The sequence below is a fragment of the Crotalus tigris genome, unplaced genomic scaffold, assembly GCF_016545835.1.
Source record: "Crotalus tigris isolate CLP2741 ecotype Arizona unplaced genomic scaffold, ASM1654583v1 scf7180000024397.1630199, whole genome shotgun sequence".
NCBI classification, from domain to species: Eukaryota; Metazoa; Chordata; class Lepidosauria; order Squamata; family Viperidae; genus Crotalus; species Crotalus tigris.
Genome location: NW_024100565.1, coordinates 123,532 through 150,385, shown reverse-complemented (window position 1 = coordinate 150,385; position 26,854 = coordinate 123,532). Strand labels below are relative to the sequence as shown.

Genomic DNA, 26,854 nt, shown 5'->3' with positions numbered 1-26,854 from the left:
ATATTTTTATTTGGGCTCTTAAAAAGATAAGATTTCATTGTTTAAAACATTTAGGTAATATTTTCTACATGTATAACTTTGCTGGATTTTAATAAAAATAAATTTTTACTTTAGAAGAGGGGTTCAGAATATTTCATGTTCTTTAGGAATAGGAACTGAGGATTTTATGGCTCTTCAACAATTGCTGAAGTACATTCCCCATTATCTTTGGGCAGGCTGGCTACTAATCTGGGATACTCAATGCTGCAGTAGATACACTCAGGGCTTTTTTTCCTCATAGAACGCCCAGAACAGAGTTCTGGCACCTTTTGGGGATGGAACCTTGTAGGGCAGGAAAGGCGGGTTGTATAATGTGTGTGAGTTCCGGCACCTTTTATTTTTACAAAAAAAGCACTGGATGTACTTATTCCCTGGCTTAGAAATTTCAAGCATAGTAACATAAGGATTGTTGGGGGGGAAGAATTTGAATCTTCTAGTTATACGGTATTTTACATTCTACTGATATAAATCATTTCTACGATACTTCATTGAAATGGCCCTTAAAAGTATTTTCATTAAACTCACATTGTGCATACATCTGCGTCAAATGAAGAAAATATAACCCTCCTTCTTCCAGCTTTGAGCAGAACAGTCTTCAAAATTATATCTAGATAGACGTTCATGTCAAAATAAGTTGAAAGGTTACCATCCCACACACCATCCTACAAAAAATAAAAGCCACAGAGGTAAGGTTAATGTAGTTTTATGAAAAGACATGGATTTAGATCACGATTAGACAATATCTCTTGATATATAACTTGGCTCCCATTCACTGGACCAAAATCTCTATTTCATGGAACTCCAATTAATGGACTTCAGGAACAAGAGACTAAATTTGCATTCAGACTCCACCCCTGAAATATCAGAGAAGTCAGTTGTTTTCAAGGTTTGTTCAGACAATTAACGTTACTTATCAGATTTAGGTAATGACAAAATGTTAGTATCACTTGTATCAATTTACATCATTTGTTTATGTAAAAATCATATATACTAATGATATAAAAAACATAAATAAGAACAATATGAATAATAAATATTTGGTCTTAAAATAAATTCTTGCCATGAAATGGTCTTATACACTGAGGCTTCACTGTACAGTATAGAATAGTTATTTTACAATTGAAGATCAAATTAGCAGATGAATCTTTGGGAGATTTCTCTTTCTCTCTCTATAAACATTGTATAGAATAGAATTAGCCAATAACCAATTCTGAATTTTTACCTGGAACACGTACAGATGGCATATCTCCATGTTTTACTCAAGTCATTAATTTTCATCTTAGAAAAGTATCTTCCTCAGACCAAACTACAAGCTCGTGTGTATATACTGGTTTTAGTAACAGACAACCATTGAAATGTCTTAATACCTTCCAACACTATTGTTCTATAATATAACCATTGCCTTAAAGGAAATAGATAAAACTTAAGGTTTATGTGAACACCGTATATTAAGAAATTGATTCTTACCTTTTGCTGGCAGATCCATTTGACTTCTATATTAAATCCAACCTCTTCAGGAATCAATTCTAATACCTGGATAAAAAAGGAATTCCAGGAATATAAGCACTACCGATCAGACCAAGTATAAAGCCTTGATTTACAGACCCTCATTTAATGGATTTTGCCAGTTACAGGCAAAATCTGAATTTGTAATTGGTATGTAATTTATATATATTCAGGTAAATTATCATTTTGCATGCACAATTTGTAAATTTGACATTACCTGGTTGATCAATAAAACTATATTAACTTACCTGTATTTAGAAGTGATTTTTCAGATCTTGGAGTTCTTTTAGAACTTATAACAGTTGTTTTTGAAGACTTCCAAATAACTACAAATGGCAACTTGAGAATCAATTGGATTCTCAAATAGTCTATGACATTGTAATGAATGCCATATAGGAAATCTATCATCACATAAAAATAGGTGCAACCAGTGAAAGAAGGAAATTTTAACCCTTATCCAAACTGAATCCTCTAAAGCAGGGGTGTCAAACTGCTGCCCGCAATGGGGAAAAAGTTCCGATACATTGCGTGACATCACAAGTTTGACATGTCTGTGATCTTAAGGTTAATGCTACATTGCAAAAATTGATTCTTAAAAATTAAAAACTTTACTAGGTTCACTTCATTAAATGCAATTCACTATATTAACTTCCTATCTTTTCATTAACTTAATCAGCTTTCATTAAAAAAATTCTTAAGACTTTCTAGTTATAGAAATTTAAAGGAAAATGTGCATGCAGTTAACTGATCTAATTTAAAAAAATCTGTTTCTTGAATCTGCTTTTTTTATCAGTTTAGTGCACTGGAATTTTCTCTACATCAATGCTCCAAGAGATCTATTTGACATTATCTTAAAGAATTTCCATTGGTTTCAAAAATTCACCTTTTGCAATAGCCACCTTAATGTTTATCTGGTATTTGTTACCTGCTACCTACCCTTGATTATTTTCATTGATTATATGTGATTTTTAAAATTAAGTTTGATACATATATACTGATTATTCTTGCCTTGAGTATACTCATACTACATGTATAGTATCAAATTAACAAAATAAATGCTAGCAGAGTTCCATGAGGCAGACACTGGAATCATTGTCTATAATCTGTCTTTAGCCACAAGCATTAGAAGCATAAAAGTTCAGCTCTGATTATGCAACAGATTTAAAAATACTTACAAAGCAACAAAAACAATTAAAATTATTTACATCATCTTGCTCTTTATCTGTGATAGGGCCAGATATTATTTTACTATTATTTTTAAACTATGGGATTATTCTCTTGGGTTTTAATACCTCCAGTATATTCTATTTCAAAGCTTATACTAAAAGGTACAGAATAAATGGTAGCTTACTGATTGTAAAGAAGGGAAGGGCTGCATCTCAGAAGGTACATTTTCTTCTTCTTTAAGTGACTCTGTAGAGAAGGAATATAAAATGAAAGAATTTTTTTAAAAAAAGGGCTGCCAATTTCAACATTTTATGCAACTACCAATGATAATTCACGTAGTCTGAGATAGAGATGTCCAATTTTTTTCATCTTGGAGGCTACAATTCACATGCCTAACTGTTAATGGACCAGAAGTCTTTCAATGAGCCTATGATGTCAATGGAAGGGGCACAACTGAAAAATTAGGGCTCATTTTTGGATTTGAGGATTAAGGGTAAAAGTAGGAGACTGTGCACTCTCGTCCTCATTTTTATATCACTCTTTCTATGCATGTAAATCACACCATCAACATTTCGACATTCTGCCATGCATTTTCAGGGCCAAGGTCTCAAGGGAGCTTCAGGAACTATCAAGGAAGGGCTGACATACTACCCACCATTTATAAAGGCCAGCAATTTATTGCCCCATCTCTAGAAATGTCAATGATCTTGCTCCAAGGCAGAGCTGCAATAGTGGCTAATTTAATGATAACAGAACATCTAAATTGTCGCCTATTAATCTTCTTGACTTTTCTGAATGCTAAAAAAAAATCATACATCAATAAGCATCTCTTATAAAACCCATCTTAAATGCCCCATAAAATAGGAGGGACTTAGACTAAAAAACATCTATGCAGTAATTGCTGTTCTTCAATATCTCAATACAGAATTATCAAACTGTATCAGATATACTTAAATGGACTACAGAAGATGGTAGAGGACAGGAAGGCCTGGTGGAACGTTGTCCATGGGGTCGCAATGGGTCAGACATGACTTCGCAACTAACAACAACATCAGATATACTGCTCAGGTTAACCAGGAAAACCAATTCCAAAGGGATACTACTAATTTGATTTAAAAAACTACTGCAGGTTTTTCTAAAAAACATTTGTGGCTTATTGCTTTATTAAAAAATAGGAGAGTAAATCACTAAAAACCAGGGGAGAGATCTTATAAATGGAAAATATATTTTGCATATTAATAATGTTATATTATAAAATCTACTCCCCCTAAACACACTACAAACTATTGAAATTAACCAGCAAGGTCATTAATAAATTCATAAATATGCAATGTGCAAATATGACCAAGAATTTAGATTTCTACATACCTTGACTATTTTTAGATTTCAATGCAGTCACATGTGTCAACTACAAATTGAATGAATAAATATTTTAGAAATCTTCGTTTATCAAACGTAGCAAAACCTTTCAAGCATATTCAGTTTCTGAACAGTATCTGTAAAATTTTGTCCTAAAATAAAGACATAAACTGCCTACCCAGCATCATGAGTTTCTTGACATTGAGAGTCTTACAAATGTCAGTGTCAGGAATGTGTATATAAAATTTCTATCCTGCCAAGTTTTCACAACTACAATGGCTTACAACAGAATATTCAAACATTAAAGTACAATAATATTAATTATGAAGGCTCAAACTATCATCTTTAAGACACGCAATGTGAGAATTTAACTCCCTAGAAAAGGCTCAAATGCTGGGAAAGGTGGAAAGAAAGAGAAGACAATCAGCAGTAAGGTGGTTGGACTCAATGGTGATGAGTGCACTATTAGAAGACCTAAAGAGCTTAGGAACAGAACATTATAGAGAAAATCTATGTGATCTCGAAGAGCTGATGCTGACGTGATAGCACATAATCAATCAAACATTAATTATAGTACTTAATAATGAGAAACAGTCGTCCAAATAGCAACAATCACAAACATTCCTCAAAACCAAGTCTTCAAAGCTTTCAGAAGACAATCATTGAGGGAGACAGCCTAATTTTTCGAGGGAGTTTGTTCCATAATATTGGCACCATGGTAGAAAAGCCATCCAGACCCTAACAGCTTCCAGGCAGGAGTTGGACAGCATTTCTAGCAAGGCCTGATGGTAGTATTAAAATGATTATATTAATAATTTTGCACCCCAGTAACCAGATAACTTCTCCCGGCAGCTTTATGAAGATATGAAATACAAAGTTTGAGAGAACCTCTGGGGTACCTCACAAGGGAGAGAACACTGGGCCAATCTCATATCTTCCACTGACTGGAACTGCCCACTAAGACAGGAACAAATGGTTTCCTTAACTGTAGGCAGCCCGGATAAATAACATGTTACTTGGTCTATTTTTTGAGAAATACTTAATGAATCAGTCAATACATTACTGTACCTTTAATAACTTCAACTGGGGAAATGTAAGCTCTTTAACCGCAATCTCAAATAATTCCAACGGTTCAGCTTCACTTTTCTTTACAGAAAGAGTGAAAAATACAGGTAGGTTATAAAATCACTGAATATTAGAAATTCTTCTAAGGCTATCTGCTAGGAAGTAGATCTGCTAGTAAAGGTACCAGGTTAGAAACCAGGAAAATGTGAGTTCTAACACCTCCCCCCCATCCCTGCCCTTAAGGATAAAAGACAGCTGGGCAACTTTGGGCTAGACACTCTTTCAGCTCAACCCACTTTACACGGTTGTTGCTATAGGAAAAATAAGAGGAGGAATGGGGTTTGTTTACTGCCTTGAGTTACTTATAAAACAATAAAGGTAAGATTTAAAAAAACTATTAAATAAATTTAACAGGACTTACTCCCAGATGAACATATACAGATTATGCTTTAAAGTTAATTACAATTTTTACTAATTCCAGCATTTTTGTAATAACTATTTATACAAATTTGTATGAAGGAATCTGTATTACTTATATATTAATTAAAAAAAGAAGTAAAAAACCCTGAAGCTAATAAGTAAGGTAACATTGAGGATAATATTAAAGGTTACCTTACTAGGAATTTCATGGTGTTTAGATATAGACGGCAAAAAAAAAAAAAAAACAAGACAAAACAGCACATGAAAGACAGTCCTTTGTAGAAAACCACATATTTTTTCCTAATTCCCCATTTGAGACAAGTTACTCTAATAAATATCCATGTGATTTATTCAGATAAATAGCTGTTTTAAACTTAATGATTTATTGTAACCTTAACTTTGAGTATCAAGAGAAGGAAATAAATAGGTAAAATACAGCATTCTGAAAAAGAAACCATTAATTGAATTGTATTGCTAACAACAATGTTAGCTTCTTGAGTTAAAACCATGTAACGGTTTTAACATTAACTAACATAAACTAAAACATTAACTAAGTCAGATAAAATGAATCAACATACCTTTTTCATTGCAATGCAGCAAGTAAGATCGTGATATATAATTGGGATATGATCTCGAGAAAGGTGTACATCAAATTCCACAAAGGCTGCTCCCTAGGTGAAAAGTGAGGAAGGAGGAGGGGAGGTTAAACAATGTGGAATTTAGAAGCTGAGTAGAAAAAACATGCACAGAAAGAAGTTCTCTCCCATTCATTCCAAGCCTATTACATTATTTTCATGTCACCCTTCTCGGTGGAATCTGATGGCTCAATGTATGCTTTGAGAGAAATGCCAGGAGTCCCACTCCTAGAAGCAGGAAGGCCCAGCACACAAAAATAAATTTCATTTTATTTTCATTAATAAGCATTTAATTAACTAAGTCACATAACATTAATTTAATCCCTCATGAAATTAAAAATTTCTTCCATATTTCCTATTGAAATTTATAATACAAAAGCAGCTTATTGAGATTCTGTGGGGGAACATTTTAGGTACCCTCAAGCTATACGAACAAAAAGTTCAAGCAATGTTCAACATTATCCCTCTTCATACAATTCATAAATGATCCCTTGTTCTATTACTATGCATTAAAATTCCCTTAGGTACATAATTTGGGCAAGAATTTTAAAATAATTCCTTGACTTTGAATTGGATCCACAGTGCTTCTTTCACAGATTCAAAGCTGCCTTCAACTTAGAATGAGTGGGGAGACCTCTTAGAATAGGTGGGCATAAATGCGTGAAAAAGAAATGTATGAAAATTTAAGATCTAGAATAACTTTTTCATTCATTCTTTCCCCATAATTTCAACTGCACCTTTTCTAAAAAGTAATACACTTTTAAAAAGTTTTCCAATAACACAACAGCTGAAGAAACTGATGCAAATGGAGTCAATTTCCTTCAGTGAGAACATCAGATAAGCTGACCATGGCTTCCAGAGGAAATGAACCTATTATCAGGGACACAAACGGTATTTCATTTTTTTTGACAAATACTCTTTCTTATGATACTATTACTGCTTCCCCAAATGTGCTATGAAATAATTTCTGATATTTAATATTTTTCTTGATTTTGTTCCATCGTGCTTACCTGGACCTATATTGTTATTATATTTTAAAGATATTTTAAAGATAAAGGTTTCCCCTATCCAGTCATATCTCACCGGCTCAAAGTTGACTCAGCCTTCCATCCTTCCCGGGTAGGTAAAATGAGGACCCAGATTGTTGGGGGCAATGTAAATACATATATACATTGCTTACTGGTGTACACCGCTTAGAGAGTGCTTGCACTTAAAGCGGTATATAAGTCTCATAAATAAATAAATAAATATCCAACCGTAAAGGATAAAGATCATCTCCGTTTCTTAGCTAAGACAGCCAACATTGTCCAAAGACACTTCTGTGGTGGTGTGGACAGCATGACTATACGCTGAGGCACACATAACACTGTTACCTTCCCACCAAAGTAGTACCAATTTGCATGCTTTCAAACTGCTACATTGGTAGGAGCTGGACTAAATAACATGAGCTCACTCTGTGACTGTCTTTAACCACTGAGATATCCCATCCCATTATATTTTATATATTGCATCAACTGGCAATTTGCTGGCATAAGATACTTTTTAAGTAAACAATCAATATTGACATTTTAAAAAGAATGATATAATTTCAGAGTCTTCTTATTTTTGTTCTTTATGCTTCTGCAGTCCTTCTTCTGCTTGCATTGTATAGCTAGAATTTTGAGGTAGCTATTAGGTTGTAAAGTATTTAAGACCTTTCTCCCACTGTGAAAATTCACAAGGCAGCAGTTATAATTTTACAAGGGTAATATTTGGGAATAGCACTAAAATCTATTAAAGGGTTAATATGTTAAAATCCCCAGAATAGCAACATAATTTTTTCATAGAAAATGTGACAATTAAAATATGTAAAAGTGGGTGCTGCTTTCCCCCCAATCTTTTTATCTTTTATATAGGTGCTGTATAATTAAAACTGCATAAATATCCCACTGTCAATTTCTTTTGCTTTTTTGAGAAAGAGGAGACAATAGTTGTAAGAAATGAAAAGGAAGACCGAACATTGATGTTTATAAAAAACGAATCTATTAATTCATGTGTGCCATTCAAAAACTAGCATGAAAAGAAGAATCCTACTATGTTTCCATCAAAAAGTCGCACGCTATAGTTGGAATCCAGGATAATTGGTGACTATCAACAGCAGATTTGGGGAACAGAAGAAGAAGGGGAATGGCGCTCTCTCTTATATTGAGGGCTTATCCGTGGCAGAAAAACATTAGTTGGATTCCAGCCAGTTCCTTTCCAGTATGGATCGTTTATTTACTTACAAACAGACATTTCTAAATTTTACTATGCAAAAAGAAATCTATGTTTTTTAAAAAGTAGTATACATACATGTTTAGCAGCATTCTTTAAAGAAGCAATGGTATTTTCTCGGATTTTAGCAAGTCTGAAAAGACCCACATATAAAAAAAGTCAGTACAAATACAAATAAAACAGATATGATCTACAGTATGTAAAGATTTATTTTGTCATGGTTTCCCCTGCTAATACAAATATAAAATGTTATGCTACAAAATGTTCTATTTCTTAAAAAAAATCAAAACCAAAAAATATTGCTGTATTCAGTAATTCAAAATTCATATGCAGAGTTAATGATATTGCCATTATACATATTTTATTACTATAAAATAAACATTACTTACTCCAAAGGTTTTTGAGGAGTAAATATTTGGGGAACAGCACTTTAGAATGTTGAATTGAAGTTCTAGCTTTTGCCTCTATAATTTGACTTTTCCCCTTTAAACAAATGAGGGGAACAAGGGATTTTATTTCATGCAGACTATACTCAGCAGTAACACATTAGAACAGCGGCTCCCAACCTTTCTATACCCCGCACTCCTAGAACGCTTCTTATATTTTCTTGCACCCCTTACAAAAGTTCAAAATAATGGCAACAAATTATGCATATACACTATAATTTTGAAAACTCAAGTTTTCGCACCCCTGGAATATCGTCTCGCACTCCCGGGGGGGGGGTGCAAGTACCTCCGGTTGGGAATCTCTGCATTAGACCCTTCCATCTTTCCTCACACATTATTCTCTTTGAAAATCTTGAACATCACCAATGTAAAAACCCAAGGTTAAAATACTTTATTTTCTTTTATGGTTTTGATGGAACCCTCCTATGTGGAGCAGCAGCAACCATAATACAGTGGCAGATTTCATACTTATATGCTAGAACAGCGGTTCTCAACCTGTGGGTCGCGACCCCATTTGAGTCTAATTCTATTGGCTTTCAAAAGCCAATAGAAATTGTCCAGGCTGTCTCTGCCCTGCTGAGCCCGCCAAAAGTCCCATTCTGCAAACGGTGCTGCAAGTTGTCTACAGCGAAGGCGAGCTGTCTGGAAGCTTCCACCCCTCCCTGCTGAGCAACTACTAAAAATGTAAGTAAAAGAGGGCCAGGGGTGGAAGGTGGGAGGCCGGCGGGCGCAGGGAGGGTTGCTGGTGCACGTGGGGCCCGGCGGGTGCCTTACCTCCCTTGGGCCAGGCCAGCTGGTGGCCCAGCTGGTGGTCGCCCTGCGCCGTCACTGCCCCTTGCCAGCTACACCTCGGCCAGCGCAGGGGATGGCACCATGCATGTGCAGCGCTCCCGGGCAGGGAAAGTCCTCGACTTACGACCGGTTGAGTAGTCCTTGACTTACGACCGGTTGAATAGTCCTCAACTTACGACTGGTTGGAGGTCGCGGCATTAAAAAGGTTGAGAACCACTGTACTAGAACATCCATATGTTCGATTGCTTCATATAGCAGCTATTGGGGAGGTCTCCATTGCAAGACCACAGAAGAATTAGTTACTTACAGCTTTAGCTAATTCCTTGAGTGATCATTTTTGAATTCATATGCATCAGTTTTATGATTGCAGAAAACTCAGCTCAAGACTTCCCAGAACTTACAGTATTATTCACAAAGGCCCCTGCCTTTAAACTATATCATACTACCAAGTGCCATGTCTGCTGAATCCTTTCAGTTCCTAAGACCAGCATAGTAGTAAAGACTATTAATGTCAGGGAAATGCAGGTTGCTTGAATTTATAGGTGACTATTCAAAAGAATTCCACCATAGATAATCAATTCTTGTAGTCTTTACTACAGCTAGTTGTTGTACTTTTTAAAATTCACATACGTAAGTATTATCTGGGGGATCTGGTTGTCATAAGGTGATCAAATGTCTGTGGCCATCTGACAGAGAAATATCATGATGAAAGGCTGGCAATATTGTCATCACTGTCGTTGAATGAGTGTGCTCAGAACAGGGTACAGCAATTTGGAAGTTCATCACAAAGCATGAATTGCCAGAAATCACTTGAAGAAATGCTAGTGAATAGACTACCCTTTAGATCGGCCTTGGTAGGCTAGAAATAAATGGTGGTCTTGGTGAAATAATGCTACACCATCCAGGTAAAATGGTGGGTATCATAAGCACGAAGCAATGTTGGAGTGACCATAGGCTGGATCTTTCACTCCCTATCAACACTAATTGGGACGCGCCATAAAAAAAGGAGCCAAACCAGCGAAAGACTGCATTGCCCAGCCCCAAACCAGCAGCCAGCTCAAAAGGATACCTTTGTTAATGGTACTGAAGGTAACAGTCATTTGTGGGCGTGAATTATAATATAACCCAAGTCTAGGATCTAAGAATCCGCTGTCCCGGCCTTTCATATAGAAGACTTCAATGTATGAATTTATAATTATAATTCAATCAGATGAGCTTACTTAGTTGTAGTTGTAGAGTTTCCAGCGCCCCTATGCCCAACATCCAGTCCTTTTCTTGGTTTCCAGTATTTGGCATATGAAGCTTCCATATCACAGGAAAACCCATTAATTGGCTTAATAATTATATAGTCCACTATGGAAAGATAGTAAATATAATTCTTTTTCTGATTCTTCATTTTTAACAATTAACTACATTTCATTTAAGTCCACTGGAAAGCAACCAAGCTTCCCAAACCCGAACAAGAAAGATATACTTATACTGATAAATAATCACTAAACAGATCCTTGTTATTTTCATTGCACACAATGCTTGTCTTCCTTAAGATTGCCTCTTGGTGCTCTGGTGGAGTCATCAGATTATCACCCTCCCTTCCAGCATGCATATAATTCTATCAAGCACTAACCAGAATCAGTATTTAAAATTCAAGTGGTGGGAAATGTTTTAGCTTAAGTTCATGTTTGCATCAGCACCATTTTTAAAAAAAAAATTATACATACCTCTAACTTTTCCAATTGTTTTTCGTGAATTTCTGCTCATAATGGGAAGTGTGAGAATACCAGAACTCTTTCCTGATTCACCAAGGGTGGAAGATAACAGACAAGCGGAGCCCACATGGCCGGGAATCTCATCTCCTTGGATAATGGTTTCACTAAGATCTTCCTATAATTACAAAGTTATTGGGTATTTAAAGTTATTATTTTGCTTATGCAAGGTGAAAGCATTTCCCTTAATATCAGCTTTGCCTAAAAACAAAACTAGAAAGGTACTCCATAAGACAAGAAACAATGGATGGAAACTAACCAAGGAGAGAAGCAACCTAGAACTAAGGAGAAATTGCCTAACAGTGAGAACAATCAACCAATGGAATGGCTTGCCTTTAGAGCAGGGATGTTAAACTGCTGGCCCGTGGGCCAGTTGTATCATACAGAGGCTGTGCCCAGCTCCGGCAATGGGGGAAAAAAAAAGTTGTGATACGTCATGACACATCACATGATGCGGCGACTTTGACACCCGTGCTCCATCACTGGAGGCTTTCAAGAAGAGACTGGACAATCATTTGTCTGAAATGCTATCTTCTGCTCAAGCAGGGGATTGGATTAAATGACCTCCAAGGTTCCTTCCAATTCTATTATTCTATGTTCGGTGTTTCATTAAAGCCATTTTTATGTTTGATTTATAAATAACTCAACTTGTCATTATTTTTAAACCTCAATGCTAGATTTAATGTATTATCATATTTGGTGGTCATGTAGAAATATAAAGGCTTTTTGGATCAAGATTTGGTGGAATATTCAGAAGATTTTTAATAGAAGGATAAAATTTACACCACAATTGTTTCTGTTAGGTATTATTGATGATTGTGATGGTAAAGAGATTATTTTAATGTTGAATTTAATTACAGCAGCAAGGTTGCTGATTGGGCAATACTGGAAGAAGGATCTCTTGCCTACTTTAGAAGAATGGTTTCTTAAAGTTTCTTATTTATCCGAAATGGCAAAAATTTCGGCATATCTGAAAGACCAATCGCAAGAGAGATATATTTTGGTGTGGAAAAGATGGGTGAATTTTATACAGAATAAATATGATATTAGAAAGTATTATTTAGCTTTTGAATAATGTATATCTAAGGGTAAGCTTTTGAATAACTTACGTTTAAGGATGGTATTTTTTGTTTTTATGTATTGGAGTTAAAGTGTTTAAAATTTTGCTTTTTGGATGTATGTATAATTGTTTGATGTTCATTTAAGTTGTATGTTTTTTGTTGTTTTTAACCCTGTATTCAGCTCTGGGAAGTAGGGGGGAGGGGGTTGGAGGGTTGGGAAGGGGGGGGAGTATTTTATTGTAAAATTTTATAAACTTTCAATAAAAAAAACCCTCAATGCTAGATTTAGAGATTTAAAATAAAATTTTCTTGAAAAAGGGAAATGATCTGCCTAAGTTCTATACATTTGGTAGCATACTCAACACTTTTGAGAAGGGCTAGTGAACTGTGGTGCTGACATTTAAGGCAAGAGAGATTGCTCATTAAAGTAACACCATGATTTGGATGCTACATTAAGTGAGATGAGGCCAGGTAAAAATAACATATTGCAGTCTGGACATTTTGATCCATAGCTCTATTCATGTATCACCAACAGGTGACTGTGGAAACTATAGTTCAAAATATCTGGAGGATATTAAGCTGCTTACTCCTACATTAATTTGAGATTTGCTCTATATGTTATTATGCATTGCTAGACAGTGTTACTGAAACAGAGAGGGAGAAACAGATCCTTCCAGTCCATAACATCTAAAAAGTTTCAGGCTTCCTATACACTCTAAACAAGAACTTTAAATAAAAATTGTAGTCTGATTTAGGATGACTATTCATGAGCAAACATCTCATTCTCTGTTAGGGCATATTTTAAAAAAATGTCTGATCATCAACACTCATTAAACATCAAAACAAAAGAGTCAAGTTTTATACATAGCCAAATTTTACCTCAAAAAAGTCAAAGATTAATTCAAGGTTATCCGGTTCCATGGTCTGTATAGTATATTCTGTCCAGCGATCAGGCTGCAGACCATATCCACATTCAGGCTGAGAATGTCGAGACTTGTATTCAGTATCACTTATAAGTGAAATCTCTAATGTATTTGCCATTTTATGATGAAGCATAGGTGAAAGTCTGTCATCATCATCATCATCTTCCTCCTCTTCCTCCAAACCTTCAAGGGTGAGTTTCACTCTAAACAGTAAAAAAGAAAAAAAAGAAAAAAAAAGCTAAGTTTGAAGTAGTATACATGATTGATTAGCTGCCCAACTGCCCTTCAAAGGCCAGCATGAAAAAAGTGATTACTTTTATACCTTACTTGATGTTTTTCTAGAAGCATTTTAGTGGCCATTATGGAAAGCAAGAAGCTGAAAGAGACGAGCTCCTGATTGATTCAAATGAGCTTCACACAAGACGTCCAAGATTACTATAATAGTATACTTACTAAAAAATGTACACTTTTTTCCTACACTTAGTAAAAAGTGACATATGACTATGCTTATTACAGGTTCAAGGGTAACAGTTTTAGAACTGTAACTAACTTCAGTTCTTCCACTGAGAATTGATGTTGGCACTGACTTTATTATTGCTTTTTTGAAAAAGTCCACCCAAAGCCCATACAACACGTAAGCACATAACAACCATTACATTATAAAAGCAAAGACAAACAGTTTAATAAATGGTTAATGGAATAAAATAACCATACCTAAACCTAGACTTTTTAAATTTCTTTTTCGTTATTGATACAGGTGGTTTTTCAGAAAAATGTAGCCGTAGCCTTATTTCTGTCTGACATGTCAGCCATCCGGAATCAACGCTCTCCACATCATCTGACAAAGCAACAAAAGTTATATTGTAAAATCATCTTGCTACATTCTGAAATGTCACTAAAATTCATGTAAATAAAAACTCTGGATACTGTATGCTATGGATAAGCTGAGAGTTTTAGGTTAAAAAATTACAGCCAAAAAGTTGTGTTCAGCTTAGCCACAGATGGGCTTAACCACAAGTATAGGCAGTAAGTAATAGATACCTCTTTTTATTTGTAGACTAGCCCATCTGAGAACAAGCCAACCCTCAAAATTGTAAATGAAATATCATGAAAAGTGCACCACCTATGGATAAGCCAATTGCACAAATTAAAATGTAACTGAAATTTTGAAGGTTGTCTTATGTGTAGGTGGCATATTTTATGTTATTTTGATTAAAAATGTCATCTTATCTTTGAATGGGTTTATTTTTCAGTATGGTACTTTTGCATTAGTATCCATTTCCACAGGGAAAATCAATTCTAATCTTATTGTGGCGGCTGCTGAAACTAGTCAATATGGATCCAAATCAAAATAGATTTGAGTTGATCAAATTTTAGCAACTATTATATGGAATATTAGTACAATTCAAGTTAGGATTTCCAAAATCAATCTTACACAGTGCAAAGGGGAGTAATTTGTGTTTTTTTCTTGTAAACTGCTCTGTAGTCAAGTTACACACTGTAGGGAAGAAAGACACACAAATATATACTCATCCCAGCATCACTAGCAGCAAATACGAGGGCAATTCAGAAATAAACCTCCATTTCATTATCAATGGCAGGCACTCAGAGATACAGAACTTTTATTATACACATTAGAAAACTATAACATTACATTACTTTTCAACATAATCGCCATTGAAATTGAGGCACTTATCATAATAACTTACAAAGTTTGAAATTCCTTAGTAGTAGTCGCTTAGCGCCAAATCTGGTCTATGGGGGGGTGATCAAAAACATCCCAACAGAACTGCTTCAAAAGTTATTGGGTGCATCTAGTGGTATGTGGTCGAGCATTATCGTGAACCACCACCACACCGGAAGTGGTGCCATAGAAAATCCCGCCAAATGTGAAGATGCCAAAGGAGTACTGCTTGTGAAGTTCATGGAGCGTGGTTCAACCATGAATTCAGAAGTCTAATGTGAAGTATCAGGGCATGCTGACTTCACCACCCCCATAGCCCAGATTTGGCAACGAGCGACTTAATACTAAGGAATCTCAAAACTTGTAAGTCGTTATGACAAGTGCCTCAATTTGAATGGGGATTATGTCAAAAAGTAATGTAATGTTGCAGTTTTCTAATGTGCATAATAAAAGTTCTGTATCTGCGAGTGTCTGTCATTGACAACCAAATGGTGAAGTAGTATTGGCTCTAAATGAAACTGAAAGTATTTTGCAGAAGGTGAAAGAAGCTACTGCAGAAAAAGATCTTATCAGAGCGTTCTTTCATCCTATTACAGGGCTTCCTACTGTTAATTTACCTGTAGGAAGGATTCTTCTGAATTATATTTTAACATAATTAGGACTGAATTTTAAAAGTAGGAATCCAGGTTTTTCCTATAAACAATGAGGTAGTGTGCATTGAAAGGATCAATGCAACTGCTGCGAATGGTTTTGTTGGTTGTCTCCAAGTTTTCTAACTTCTGGGTATTGGCTGATTGAAGACATCTCCACAATGGATGACTGCTGTGCAGGACAAAGAATTGGCAAGTAGATCAGTTCTTTGGAATCTCTCCAGATAGGGAGAGAACAAGAGGTCGCCCATGAGTGCTCTGTCTGGCAGCTTCTTGTGAGAAGACCATAAAATAGTGGTCTCCCATGGATTTGAGTGCCAGAAGCTAAGGGAGATGACATCTTTGTTCCCAGCAGTGTCAGATAAGCCAGATAAAACTCACTTTTTAAATCACATTTGGAAATGTTCAGTTCAACTATTTTATGGATATTAAGAGCACTTCAAAATCTGAAGCCCAGTGAGTCTTACCTTCTTTGAATTAAAGGAATTTTAAACAGTTTAAATGTTTAAAATAATATACAATTAGCAAAAAAAAAAAAAAAAAGATTTTGGTTTAAGTTTTAAATGGATTAGAAGACTACAGAGATTTGGAATATTTGTTATTTTGCTGTAAGATTTGAAAACAATTATATAATTAAATAATATACCGTACTTTCCAGTGTATAAGACGACTTTCGCAAGCGTTAAACTCGGTGCCGAAGTCGGGGGTCATCTTTTACGCCGAGTCGTCTTATATGCCAGAAATTACGGTAGTTTCCAGCATATAAGACGACTTTCTAGGCATGTGACTCGGCGCCGAAGACGGGGGTCGTCTTATACACCGGGATATACGGTACTCATGGGAAATTACTGAAACAGAATTAAACTTGTATTAGGAATTGAGTCTTGATGGACACTAGAGGAAACTGAAGGACCACACAGAAAAGAGTTATAAGGCTAAGCCAGATAATCCTTCAAAATGGGCTGAGATATTAATAACTGGTATCTCAGAAATGATACAGATTTCAATGGTTAAAGTTTACAAAATGATGAAAATAAAATAAAAAAAAACCTCTTACCTGACACACACATTATACAATTTTGAAGGTATGGAAGACAACAAAATTGAGATTACCAAAATGGGAATACCGAAAAAAAAAAAATGAAGAAAAGGATCTGGACATGGAATGGCTGTCACAAGAAATCTCAGACGATACCTCTTTATGGGATTTACAAAGTAGGCTGGTGAAAGCTCTGAAGGCTCCTTTTGCCAAAGACTTCTTTTGATGAAAGATCAGATCCTGTGATGCCATTGGAATGATTTAAAGGTCAAGTTTATGAAGACCAAAAATAAGAAATATAAACTTGGACTATTTGATCAGGGATCAGCTATTAGTTTGATATTTCTGGTAATTCATAATGGATCTTTTGCCGAATCAGGACTGAAAATATTATGATTTGTGGACTATACCTAATAAAAATTAGGTTATAGTAAGAAGAATTATTTTATTCCTAATTTTAAAAGAGTGAAGTTACTGTATTAGCTTAGAGTCAATGTGGTGAAAGTTGGAAGCCATTTCTTTATTGTCTGTTTTTATTTTTATTTTCTTTTTTTCTTTCCTCTTCATTTCTGAACTTCTTTTCTTGTTTCTTCCAGTTTAGTTTTATTAGTTTTTATTATGTTTACTAAAACTTCAGTAAAATTATTTTTTAATGGATCACAGAACTTTGGAGTAGTGCACTTGAAAGGATCAATGCAACTGTCCTGAATAGTTATATTGGTTTTCTGCAAGTATGTTTATACATGGCTGTTACCACTGCAGTCAAAATGAAAGTGTCTGTGCATATTTATTTAAGCAACGAGGAGTTCTTTCAAGCAGCCACATTAAGTCTTCCATAAACTTAAGAAGTGATGCTTTGCCTGAGTCATCAGGCGTTCAAATGCTTTCCTCAGCCATAATAATCAATAATATTGCACCTTTCTTTGGGACACATTGAAAATGAAAATTTAGTAAAAGATATTTTGAGGGGCTTTAAGGGTTTGGAGTCTAAGATTCTACTTCTCTGACATTCTAATTATTAAAAAGCATTTTTTTCAGTTCAAGTGCATCTTATTACTAGTATGTTTACATATTACATCTTAATAGCAATAGCACTTAGACCAGCGGTTCTCAACCTGTGGGTCGGGACCCCATTTGAGGTTGAACGACCATTTCACGGGGTCGCCAAATAACACAGTCCGCCATTTTTCTCCCCTTTTCCTTAGCTGTGCTACTCCGTTTTATTCTATTGGCTTTTGAAAGCCAATAGAATAGACTCTCTTGAATAGAGTCTAATTCTATTGGCTTTCAAAAGCCAATAGGAACTGTCCAGGCTGTCTCTGCCCTGCTGAGCCCGCCAAAAGTCCCATTCTGCAAACGGTGTTGCAAGTTGTCTGCAGTGAAGGCGAGCTGTCTGGAAGTTTCCACCCCTCCCTGCCGAGCAACTACTAAAAATGTAAGTAAAAGAGGGCCAGGGGTGGGAGGTGGGAGGCCAGCGGGTGCAGGGAGGGTTGCTGGTGCGCGTGGGGCCCGGCGGGTGCCTTACCTCCCTTGGGCTGGGCCAGCTGGTGGCCCAGCCAGTGGTTGGCCTGCTCTGTCTCTGCCGCTTGCCAGCTACGCCTCGGCCAGCGCAGGGGGCGGCACCACGCATGCGCAGCGCTCCCGGGCAGGGAAAGTTCTCGACTTACGACCGGTTAGGTAGTCCTCGACTTATGATCGGTTGAGTAGTCCTCAACTTACGACTGGTTGAGGGTCGTGGCATTAAAAAGGTTGAGAACCACTGACTTAGACTTATATACTGCTTCACAGTGCTTTTGTCATGGTTCCGGCAGATGAAACTATTCAAAAGAACTTTGAGGCATTGTTTACCTTAAAGAACATCTGATGTTAGCAACGTTGACAGCTTTACTAGCCCTTTCTAAGCAGTTTACAGAGTTAGCCTATTGCCCCCAACAATCTGGGTGTTCATTTTACCGACCTCAAAAGGATGGAAGGCTGAGTCAAGCTTGAGCCGTTGAGAATCAAACTGAGCTGCTGGCAGTTAGCAGAAGTAGCCTGCAGTACTGCATTCTAACCATTCTACCACCACAGTTCTTTTACTTTTTAAAGCTGTTTAATGTTTTAAAGTCAGTGATTGACCACTTACCAAAGACTCCAAAGAATCCATCATCAATGGAAATATTATCTAGAATTAAAAGGACAAAGTGTGAGAATAGTACACCTTCACAGATTACAATTTAATTGTTAGTTTAGGCAGCAATCCTACACACTTGCCAAAGAGTAAATCTTTTGGACTTAAGCAACTTATTTTTGATTAGATAACTAGTGGTTTACACAATTAACAATAATTTAGTACTATTTTCAATAAAGAATTTAAACAGGAAGATAATAAATAACTTTACTGCAACCTAAAAAAAATATTGCCTAGTTTTGTTTATTGCTAAAGTATATCTTAAAACATTCTTAGTAGGATGTATTTCTTTCCATCCAAGTTATCTAAAATATGAAAACAGTATGTCATCATCTTGACAATATATCATTGTTACTAATGGAATGAATCAGAAGATGGTATCAGCTAAAATATCTAATTTGCTACTTATTTATGATTGAGATATAAAGATTTTATTAAAATATTTTCACTTTTCAAGCATTAGTCTTCACATGCTATAGATATGTAAATAATGAATTCTTTAAATATACAATAAACTCAACATAATTATATAAGTTTTTGAAAATAGAACTTTGACATCTTGAAAGTTATATTTAACCCTCCCTTAAATTTTAAAGTATAAATCTTTATTATTCATCTCTCAAATGTGAGACACATTTTTTCCACTATTACAAAAAAAAATTCTCATTAGAATAATAATAATCCTCTCCATGGATAATAATGCATTTTTCTATTTGATTATTTTGTCCAAGATTGAAGGGGTAAATTAAAAACTTTAAAATTAGCTGGAAAATATAAGAAATTTTCTAAAACGTGTTGAGTCACTGAAACCTAGAGACTTGGTCTAGAAAATATTTTGATTATAATAAGTTACTAATTTACCTTTAAAGGCAGTTGAAAGTTATTTATCATGTTGTGTCACAAAGAGTCTACCTGAATTTAAGATGTTATCTTTGCTTGAACAGGATTGAATCTAAACTATCAGCGAACGGAAAAAAAACCTTTTTATTATTGAAGGACATAAATCCCTTATTATTTAACTAAAAAAAGAAATTAATAAGCCAAAATAACTTATGACAGGCTTGTTTTTAATCAGAAAGCCAGAAAATAAACTAAGTATGTATAATCTACTCAGACAGATCTCGCTGAGTCTTGTCCTGTCTAAACATGCACAGAATTGTAGCCTAAGACTATCAGCCTAGGTTTAATAATTTGAAGCCTTACTTTTTTAAAATAAATGGAAATTACTTTTGAGCAATACATTTCAATTGAATGAGAAATAATATTTCAATTATAATAGAAGTGTAGAATGGAAAGGCCAGTGACAATATTTTCAGATTCTTCAAAAACAAGCTACTTCATAAAATCACCTTTTTAATGGAGGCAACAGACCAAATTATACCAGGTTTCCAGTTGTATTGTTTCTCCTCAATTAATGAAAGGTATATGATTTATGCTTATAGTAATCTATGCTTATTTTAAAACCTGTTTTATTCATGAATATGTTTAGCATAGTATAGGAGACAAAGAATGTCTTGTTTCTGAGGTCATTGTTCTCTTTAAGAAAATTTAACTAGTATTTAAATGTCAACTTACCATTAACAATTTATAGTTTCTATCACAGGCATAACTTGTGAAAATATCAGCATGGATTTTCAATCTCAAAGCATAATGATTATCAATAGTATTTCAAAGTCTTTAAAAATGAACTTAAAATTTCCTTTTCCTTTCGGTGAGCCGAGTTAAGATTCAGTGTACTGAATCTCCAAACTATGATATACCTGTGCTAGGATGATCCCCACCACCTTTTCCTAGCTTCTAGACTGAAGGTAAGAGAGCCAGGATCCAACCATACCATGCCTTAAAACCCAGATGTGCAAATTTTGGCAATGAAAACCTGTGGACACCTGATAAAAATGGACTCATGATAATAATATTTGTAAGTCTTCTGTCATATAAATTCATTTTACAAAATTTGTGAAAGCAGTGCTCATGTTGGCTAGGTGGAGGATCCCTTTGTAGCAGATTAATGTTAATCTTACAAAATAATAACCCAATTAAACCATTTTGTAACATTAGTAATCTTATGCATATGTTTCAAACAGATGCAGTTGATGCCCATACCTAAAGGGGTTATTGATCGTGCTGGTAGATGAGTCTCCCACTTGTGAATTATGACTTGGCATGGACCATCGATAGTCTGTAATTTAAAAGTTAAATGTCTGCAATAATTTTTGTTAAATTAATGTTTATCTGCGATGCCATTTACATTCTTTCATGAGCCAAATTTGCTTGTACATCCTTTGAAGTACAAAGACTGGCCTCAATTTATACCAAGTTTATTATAATAATTGATGCTATTATGATACCTTAGCCCACTCTAAAATCAAAATTCAGTCTTTTATTTTTCCAGACAAAGAATGGTATCGGGGGAATTTTATGATAGCATTTTACAATATTTCCCATACATATGCATTCATCCTTATCTCTTATAAAATCTGCATACTTCAGCCTATTCAGAGGCCACACTGAATATGTGAAAATCTAAATTCAACTAGTGGGTATAATCCCATCCAAACATACCCTTCTACCATAAGTCGCATAAATAGGCTTCTTATAAAAAGGAAGACCAGACTGGGAGTGATATAATTCTATTAACATAGTTTAGGACAACATTCTTTCTGGAATACGATTATGAAGCGTGAATACTTCATATTTATGAACAGGATTATATTTTAACATGATGGTTTTGTAGGAAATGACAAATTATGCAGGTATTGCAGCCTCCATAATTATTAATTAGGCTGCAAGTCTATATAACCTGCCACATATTACTATGGAATATACACAATGTACATCTAAGTGGACTTTTGGCTGAAAATCAGTGGCAATTACCTAGATTCAACAGGAAACTTTTTCAGTGTAAAATATCCAAGAATTAACAAAAGATTTGATTAAGTAGCCACGGACCTACTACTTGGATATATATTTGTCTGAAAAATATCAACGTTGCTCAGCTGTTCTATACAGCTTTTCCTAAAATTATATTTTAAAGCATAATTTGTCCAAAGTCCAGTTAAACGTTAAATAACATGCATAAATTTATAGATTATGCATATTTCCTTCTTCCTACAATATGATTTACATAAATCTCTAAGATCTATTTGAACTAGCAAAGTGTTATTGAGGAAATGCAAGTCCAATCTCAGGATTAGGATTTATAAAGACAAATGCTATATATTTTAATTTTAATATATGTGTTTTGAGAAGGAATTAATTCAGATGCCTCCTGCCCTATATATAATGGAAAACCTGGATCAGAAGGCAATGAAGCTGCTTTGATTGCAGACTCGTAAGAAATAGGAGTATTTGAGAAGACAATAAATCTGGATCACGAAATGAATTTAGATTGACCATTTCTGTTTAATATTTAAGAGCAAGGCCAACTGGAGAATATATATATATATATCCAGAAGGTTTTATTTAGAGATCTGACCATCACCAATATCACCTTGAAACTAAATCATCCTGTAAATTACAAGCAACAGGAAGCAGGAAAAAAACAAATGTACTGCATCTCAGGAAATTGTTAGCAAAAACTGGTGTAGGGGTAGCATCCTTTTGCTGATGGCATGGTAGCCAGAATATACTATCTAATTATACATAATTTTGTAGTATATGGAAAGCAATGTCTTAGTGACATAAATTTATTAATTTAGAAATTCTGTCCCTGGGTGGAACATTGACTCTACGCATATAGCATAATATCATATCTTCAATGTTTTATATAGCGCATGTGGCTTATTTTGGTGGAAGCAGTTGAATATATATATTCTTTTCAGTGATAAAATTTGTTTAGGAGTTTATTTAAAACTACCAGATAATTCATAGGACTAACACTTAAAGCTTTAATAAAAAGAGAACAGAACTGTAGATGAGGCAATTCACGGACACTGTCATACATATTAGTTCACATAGGTCCTCCATATGACCAAAGGTTAGATACAGACAAAGCATTGATCTGCTAGGACAATAATTTTATAATTTTATAATACAGAAGGTCTGGTCTGGTCTGGCCAAAGAAACCTGGCATTATAAATTATTTTCTTCCAATTACATGTAAGGTGGCACAAAAGTTATGAAAACTATCTTCATGCCTGCAATTGAACAACTATAGCATGCCAGCAGTGCTTTTCCATCATCCAATTCTTTACATACAGGACTATTGATTTTCAGCACACTTCCCACTGAAAGCAGACTATGTTTTAGAATAAAAGCTACTTAAATAAATGAACACTTAAAATGCTGATGTATTTGAATTACTGACACAATCATCTGATGGGATTTTACAAATTAAACATTTATGATCACTTGTATCCCTGAATTATTAGGCACTGCACTCATACAATTTATTAAATATTTGTATTAAGCAGTCCCAAGTCAAACATCATATTTCAAATTAAAGTAATTAAAAGTGGAAGATATATTTTAACTGATGTTAAGAATGTATTTTGTGCACATTATATTCCTCATCAACAAAAAGATTACAATAATAGGATAAACATCCCAAATGAAAAACTTTGTCTGGTGAGGCTTCCATTTTCAAATGAACAGATACCAGGAGATATTAACTTCCATTGTTCAAGGCAAAAGTTACAAAATAAACAAACAAATAACAATAAAAACCTAACTTCAAATTGATAAAATCATTATAGATGGGGTTTTTGATTGGTTTAAGAAACAAGAAGACCTCATCTCAAAACAAGAAAAAAAAGCACCATTTATAGATTTCTCAAGATACTTGAGCAGGGAAAGGAGGATATGACATAAATTGTTTCATTTTTCTTAAAGTAAAAATTGGATTTCTGCTTGTCGTAATAAAAGTATAAAGGGTTCACAGCCTTAGTATTCTGCCAGCTATGTGTATTTACACTAGTTTTTAATAGCTGTTTTTAAATATATGATAATGAATCAGTGTTTCTTAAGTATCCCAAGTAGGTGCCTCTCTGTCAAGCAAGATTCTTGAAGCATTAATCAAATATGAATCAGTTTTTAAATATGGTAGCAAGAGAGAAAAGTTGAGCTATTTGACAATGTTTGATTAATTCAATTTAGTCCAAAGAACTATAATCTAGTACATATGCAAGTCATTATCTCTCGGCAAATCGGCCTGCTCTTACTAAAATTCCAAAAGAGTATTATGTCAGTAACCAAAATATTTAAGACTAAGGCTGATTTAATAAGTTGCTGTTACAAAAAAAATATGGCACTTTCACAATCCGAAATGATTAAGTCCAAAAGCAAATTGCTATTTTCTTTTCTTACTGCCATTCTAACCACAAATACAAACTTAATCAACATGTAAAATTCATGCAAAATTTATAGATTTGCCATTTTTCTCTTAGAGGTCTCAAAAAAATTAATTTACCTTAATACTTAAAATGTGAACAGTACATGGAAGTAAGCCTGCATCAGCTCCTGTACTTCCAATTTATATTTCACGTACTTTAAAATCATATTTAATTCCTGTGTTTCTAACACATTAAAAAGCTCATCTGGATTTTATCTTAATTCAGTTTTAAATGTAGGCAGTTTCTCAGCTCAAGATTAAGGAATATGAAACATCTGAGAAAAATTACTAAAATTCTAATATGTAGCAAAATATTTTATAAAAGCACTATCCTATTATTAATCCAATTCACAGGATACATTCATTTTATATTTAGTTGCAATCACACGAAAATCTATTTTTTTTTCATTCTTCTATCTCATTTATTTTCACCTTGCCTGTACTGTATCCCCACACTGAAGCAACATATGCTTCACTGCAATATATCCTCTCCCACCAACTCCATCCATCATTAAATCTTTGTTGGCAACTAGGTTCATGATGTCCATTTATACTGATCCTTTATGTATGTTTCTACTCTGCTATTCCATAAAATGTATACTTACCACAGAAGCCTCTGCATCACACGGTACTTATAGCGTGCACAATACAGAGTACCTACTCAAAGGAAACACACTTACCAATACATACTATGAAGTTTGCATGTATTATAAGGGGGTATGTCTTATTACATTAGATCTACCAATGTCTAAATGGTTTTAATGGTTATGCTATCATTTGTACTGTAAATGATTAACCAAAGTATGACAATACAATTGATTTGGCAAGTGTTCTGACTTATGGCTTTCCTGCCTCCTCTATGTCATTGTCTGCTTCTAGCATGTCCTTAAAACAGGACTTCTATTTTGAAAAAGTCGTGAGTGCCATATTTAATACTTTGCGTTCAAATTTAAGTTATCAGCAACAAGGTACCATTAAGTTTGTTTGGTTTTTTTAGGCTACTTATGCTCTACATAGAAAGCAACTGAATAAGAAACGGATAGAATATATTACTACTGTGCATTCACCACAGGTATTTATTTGGTTCAATCTATAGGGATTAAGGAGGAAGGATCAATTGTCATTTGCTACCTATATAGGAAAAATACTACATGCGTTGCTTTTGCTATACAGATTTTATGCTTATCTAGAATGCTTTTTGTGTAAAAAAAATGTGGATTTAAAAAGAGTCTGCTGTCAGGATATCTGAATTTCGTTAGCTGACTATAAAGTATAAACACCCCCAGAGTTATGCAAGAATTGACTTACATAAATTTGACTTAGAATAAATGTTTTCATAAGCCACATGTACAATTTTCAAGGGTGGAAAATTAATTAGCAATTAAGTCCTCATCATCCACCACCAAAATTCCAAGCTCAGATTCCTGTGAATATACTTCAGTTTTTGCACAGTTGGCACAATTCTTGTGCAAAAATTAAATCAAAGAAGATTTTTGGAACAGCTACATAAATCTGGAAGTGCCTGTAGATTATTTTTAAACACTTTACCATCAATTAGCTAAGAAGTTTAATTAATGTTCATTGATTATACATACCTTGGGTTCTAAGAAACTTCCTTGAAAATATCGATATGTAATATTCTTTCCACTAGGGAGATCAACTGTAGCTTTCCACAGCAGACTGCAGAATTTAAAAAAAAATACAGGAAGGTTAAACAACAATAAAAAATCACTGGCTGTGCAAATACATATACACACATGCATTTTCAATGAGATTTTAAAACCTTTCTACTCCCTTTTCCTTTAAGTAGAAATCATAGCTTTTAATTACCTTCATAGGTTAAAGAGAACATAAAAATTCTCCCAGCATCCTAGCACATTATTCAAGATTTTAAAAAAGAGGCATTTATCAAGTGTTTTTTGACAAAATCACTTGCATGTTCTAGTAAAGCTCCCAAACATTTTAAAAAGAAACATGAAATCTAATGAATGCGAGTTTTTCTGATGACAACCCTGACCATAACAATATTTTGTTACCAAAACATAAACTAAATAAGATCAATATATAGCTCTTAGATCATTTTCAAAAGTTCTTTGAAAATGAGTCATTCTTAGGAAAAACAATGTATTTTCCCTACCAGAACTACTGTACTTCATTGAAAGGTATAGCAAAAGTAAAAAAGAACATGTGCACCAACTACTAACTACCGGTAGAATGTATCTCCCAATTAGAGATTAACCTTATGGGAATGCAACATAAGTAACATTGACCTAGACTTAAATATTGGTACTTATTCAAAGGCTTCATTTATGACAATAATACTGTTTTTACAGTATTTAACAACTACTCCAATGTTGTATTAACTAAGCTGATGAATACCTATGAGCAACCAGGCTATAATATAATTTATTATAATATAATCACCTCTAAGTAAATGAGTAGAATAATATCTCCACTCACTTGGACTGAGAGAAAAAAACATTCCATGCCAAAAATTAATCAAAAAGTTCAAATTTTTGCAAAACAGCATTTCTTACTCCCTCAATTATGCAA

At 34.5% G+C, this 26,854-nt stretch overlaps 1 protein-coding gene across 3 annotated transcripts in view; it reads right to left on the bottom strand.

The window, feature by feature from the left end:
* Positions 1–26,854, bottom strand: part of GPCPD1 (glycerophosphocholine phosphodiesterase 1) — a 65,245-nt gene that overhangs the window by 16,112 nt on the left and 22,279 nt on the right. For all 3 annotated transcript variants that reach the window (XM_039329418.1, XM_039329417.1, XM_039329414.1), the window contains 14 exons: positions 25,897–25,981; positions 21,076–21,151; positions 18,928–18,966; positions 14,144–14,267; positions 13,386–13,632; positions 11,401–11,563; positions 10,903–11,035; positions 8,523–8,577; positions 6,135–6,227; positions 5,140–5,217; positions 4,081–4,120; positions 2,897–2,958; positions 1,507–1,572; positions 565–701 (listed from right to left, as the gene is read on the bottom strand). In XM_039329418.1, the coding sequence (XP_039185352.1) occupies positions 565–701; positions 1,507–1,572; positions 2,897–2,958; positions 4,081–4,120; positions 5,140–5,217; positions 6,135–6,227; positions 8,523–8,577; positions 10,903–11,035; positions 11,401–11,563; positions 13,386–13,632; positions 14,144–14,267; positions 18,928–18,966; positions 21,076–21,151; positions 25,897–25,981 (1,398 nt within the window). The remainder of the gene's footprint in view (positions 1–564; positions 702–1,506; positions 1,573–2,896; positions 2,959–4,080; positions 4,121–5,139; positions 5,218–6,134; positions 6,228–8,522; positions 8,578–10,902; positions 11,036–11,400; positions 11,564–13,385; positions 13,633–14,143; positions 14,268–18,927; positions 18,967–21,075; positions 21,152–25,896; positions 25,982–26,854) is intronic.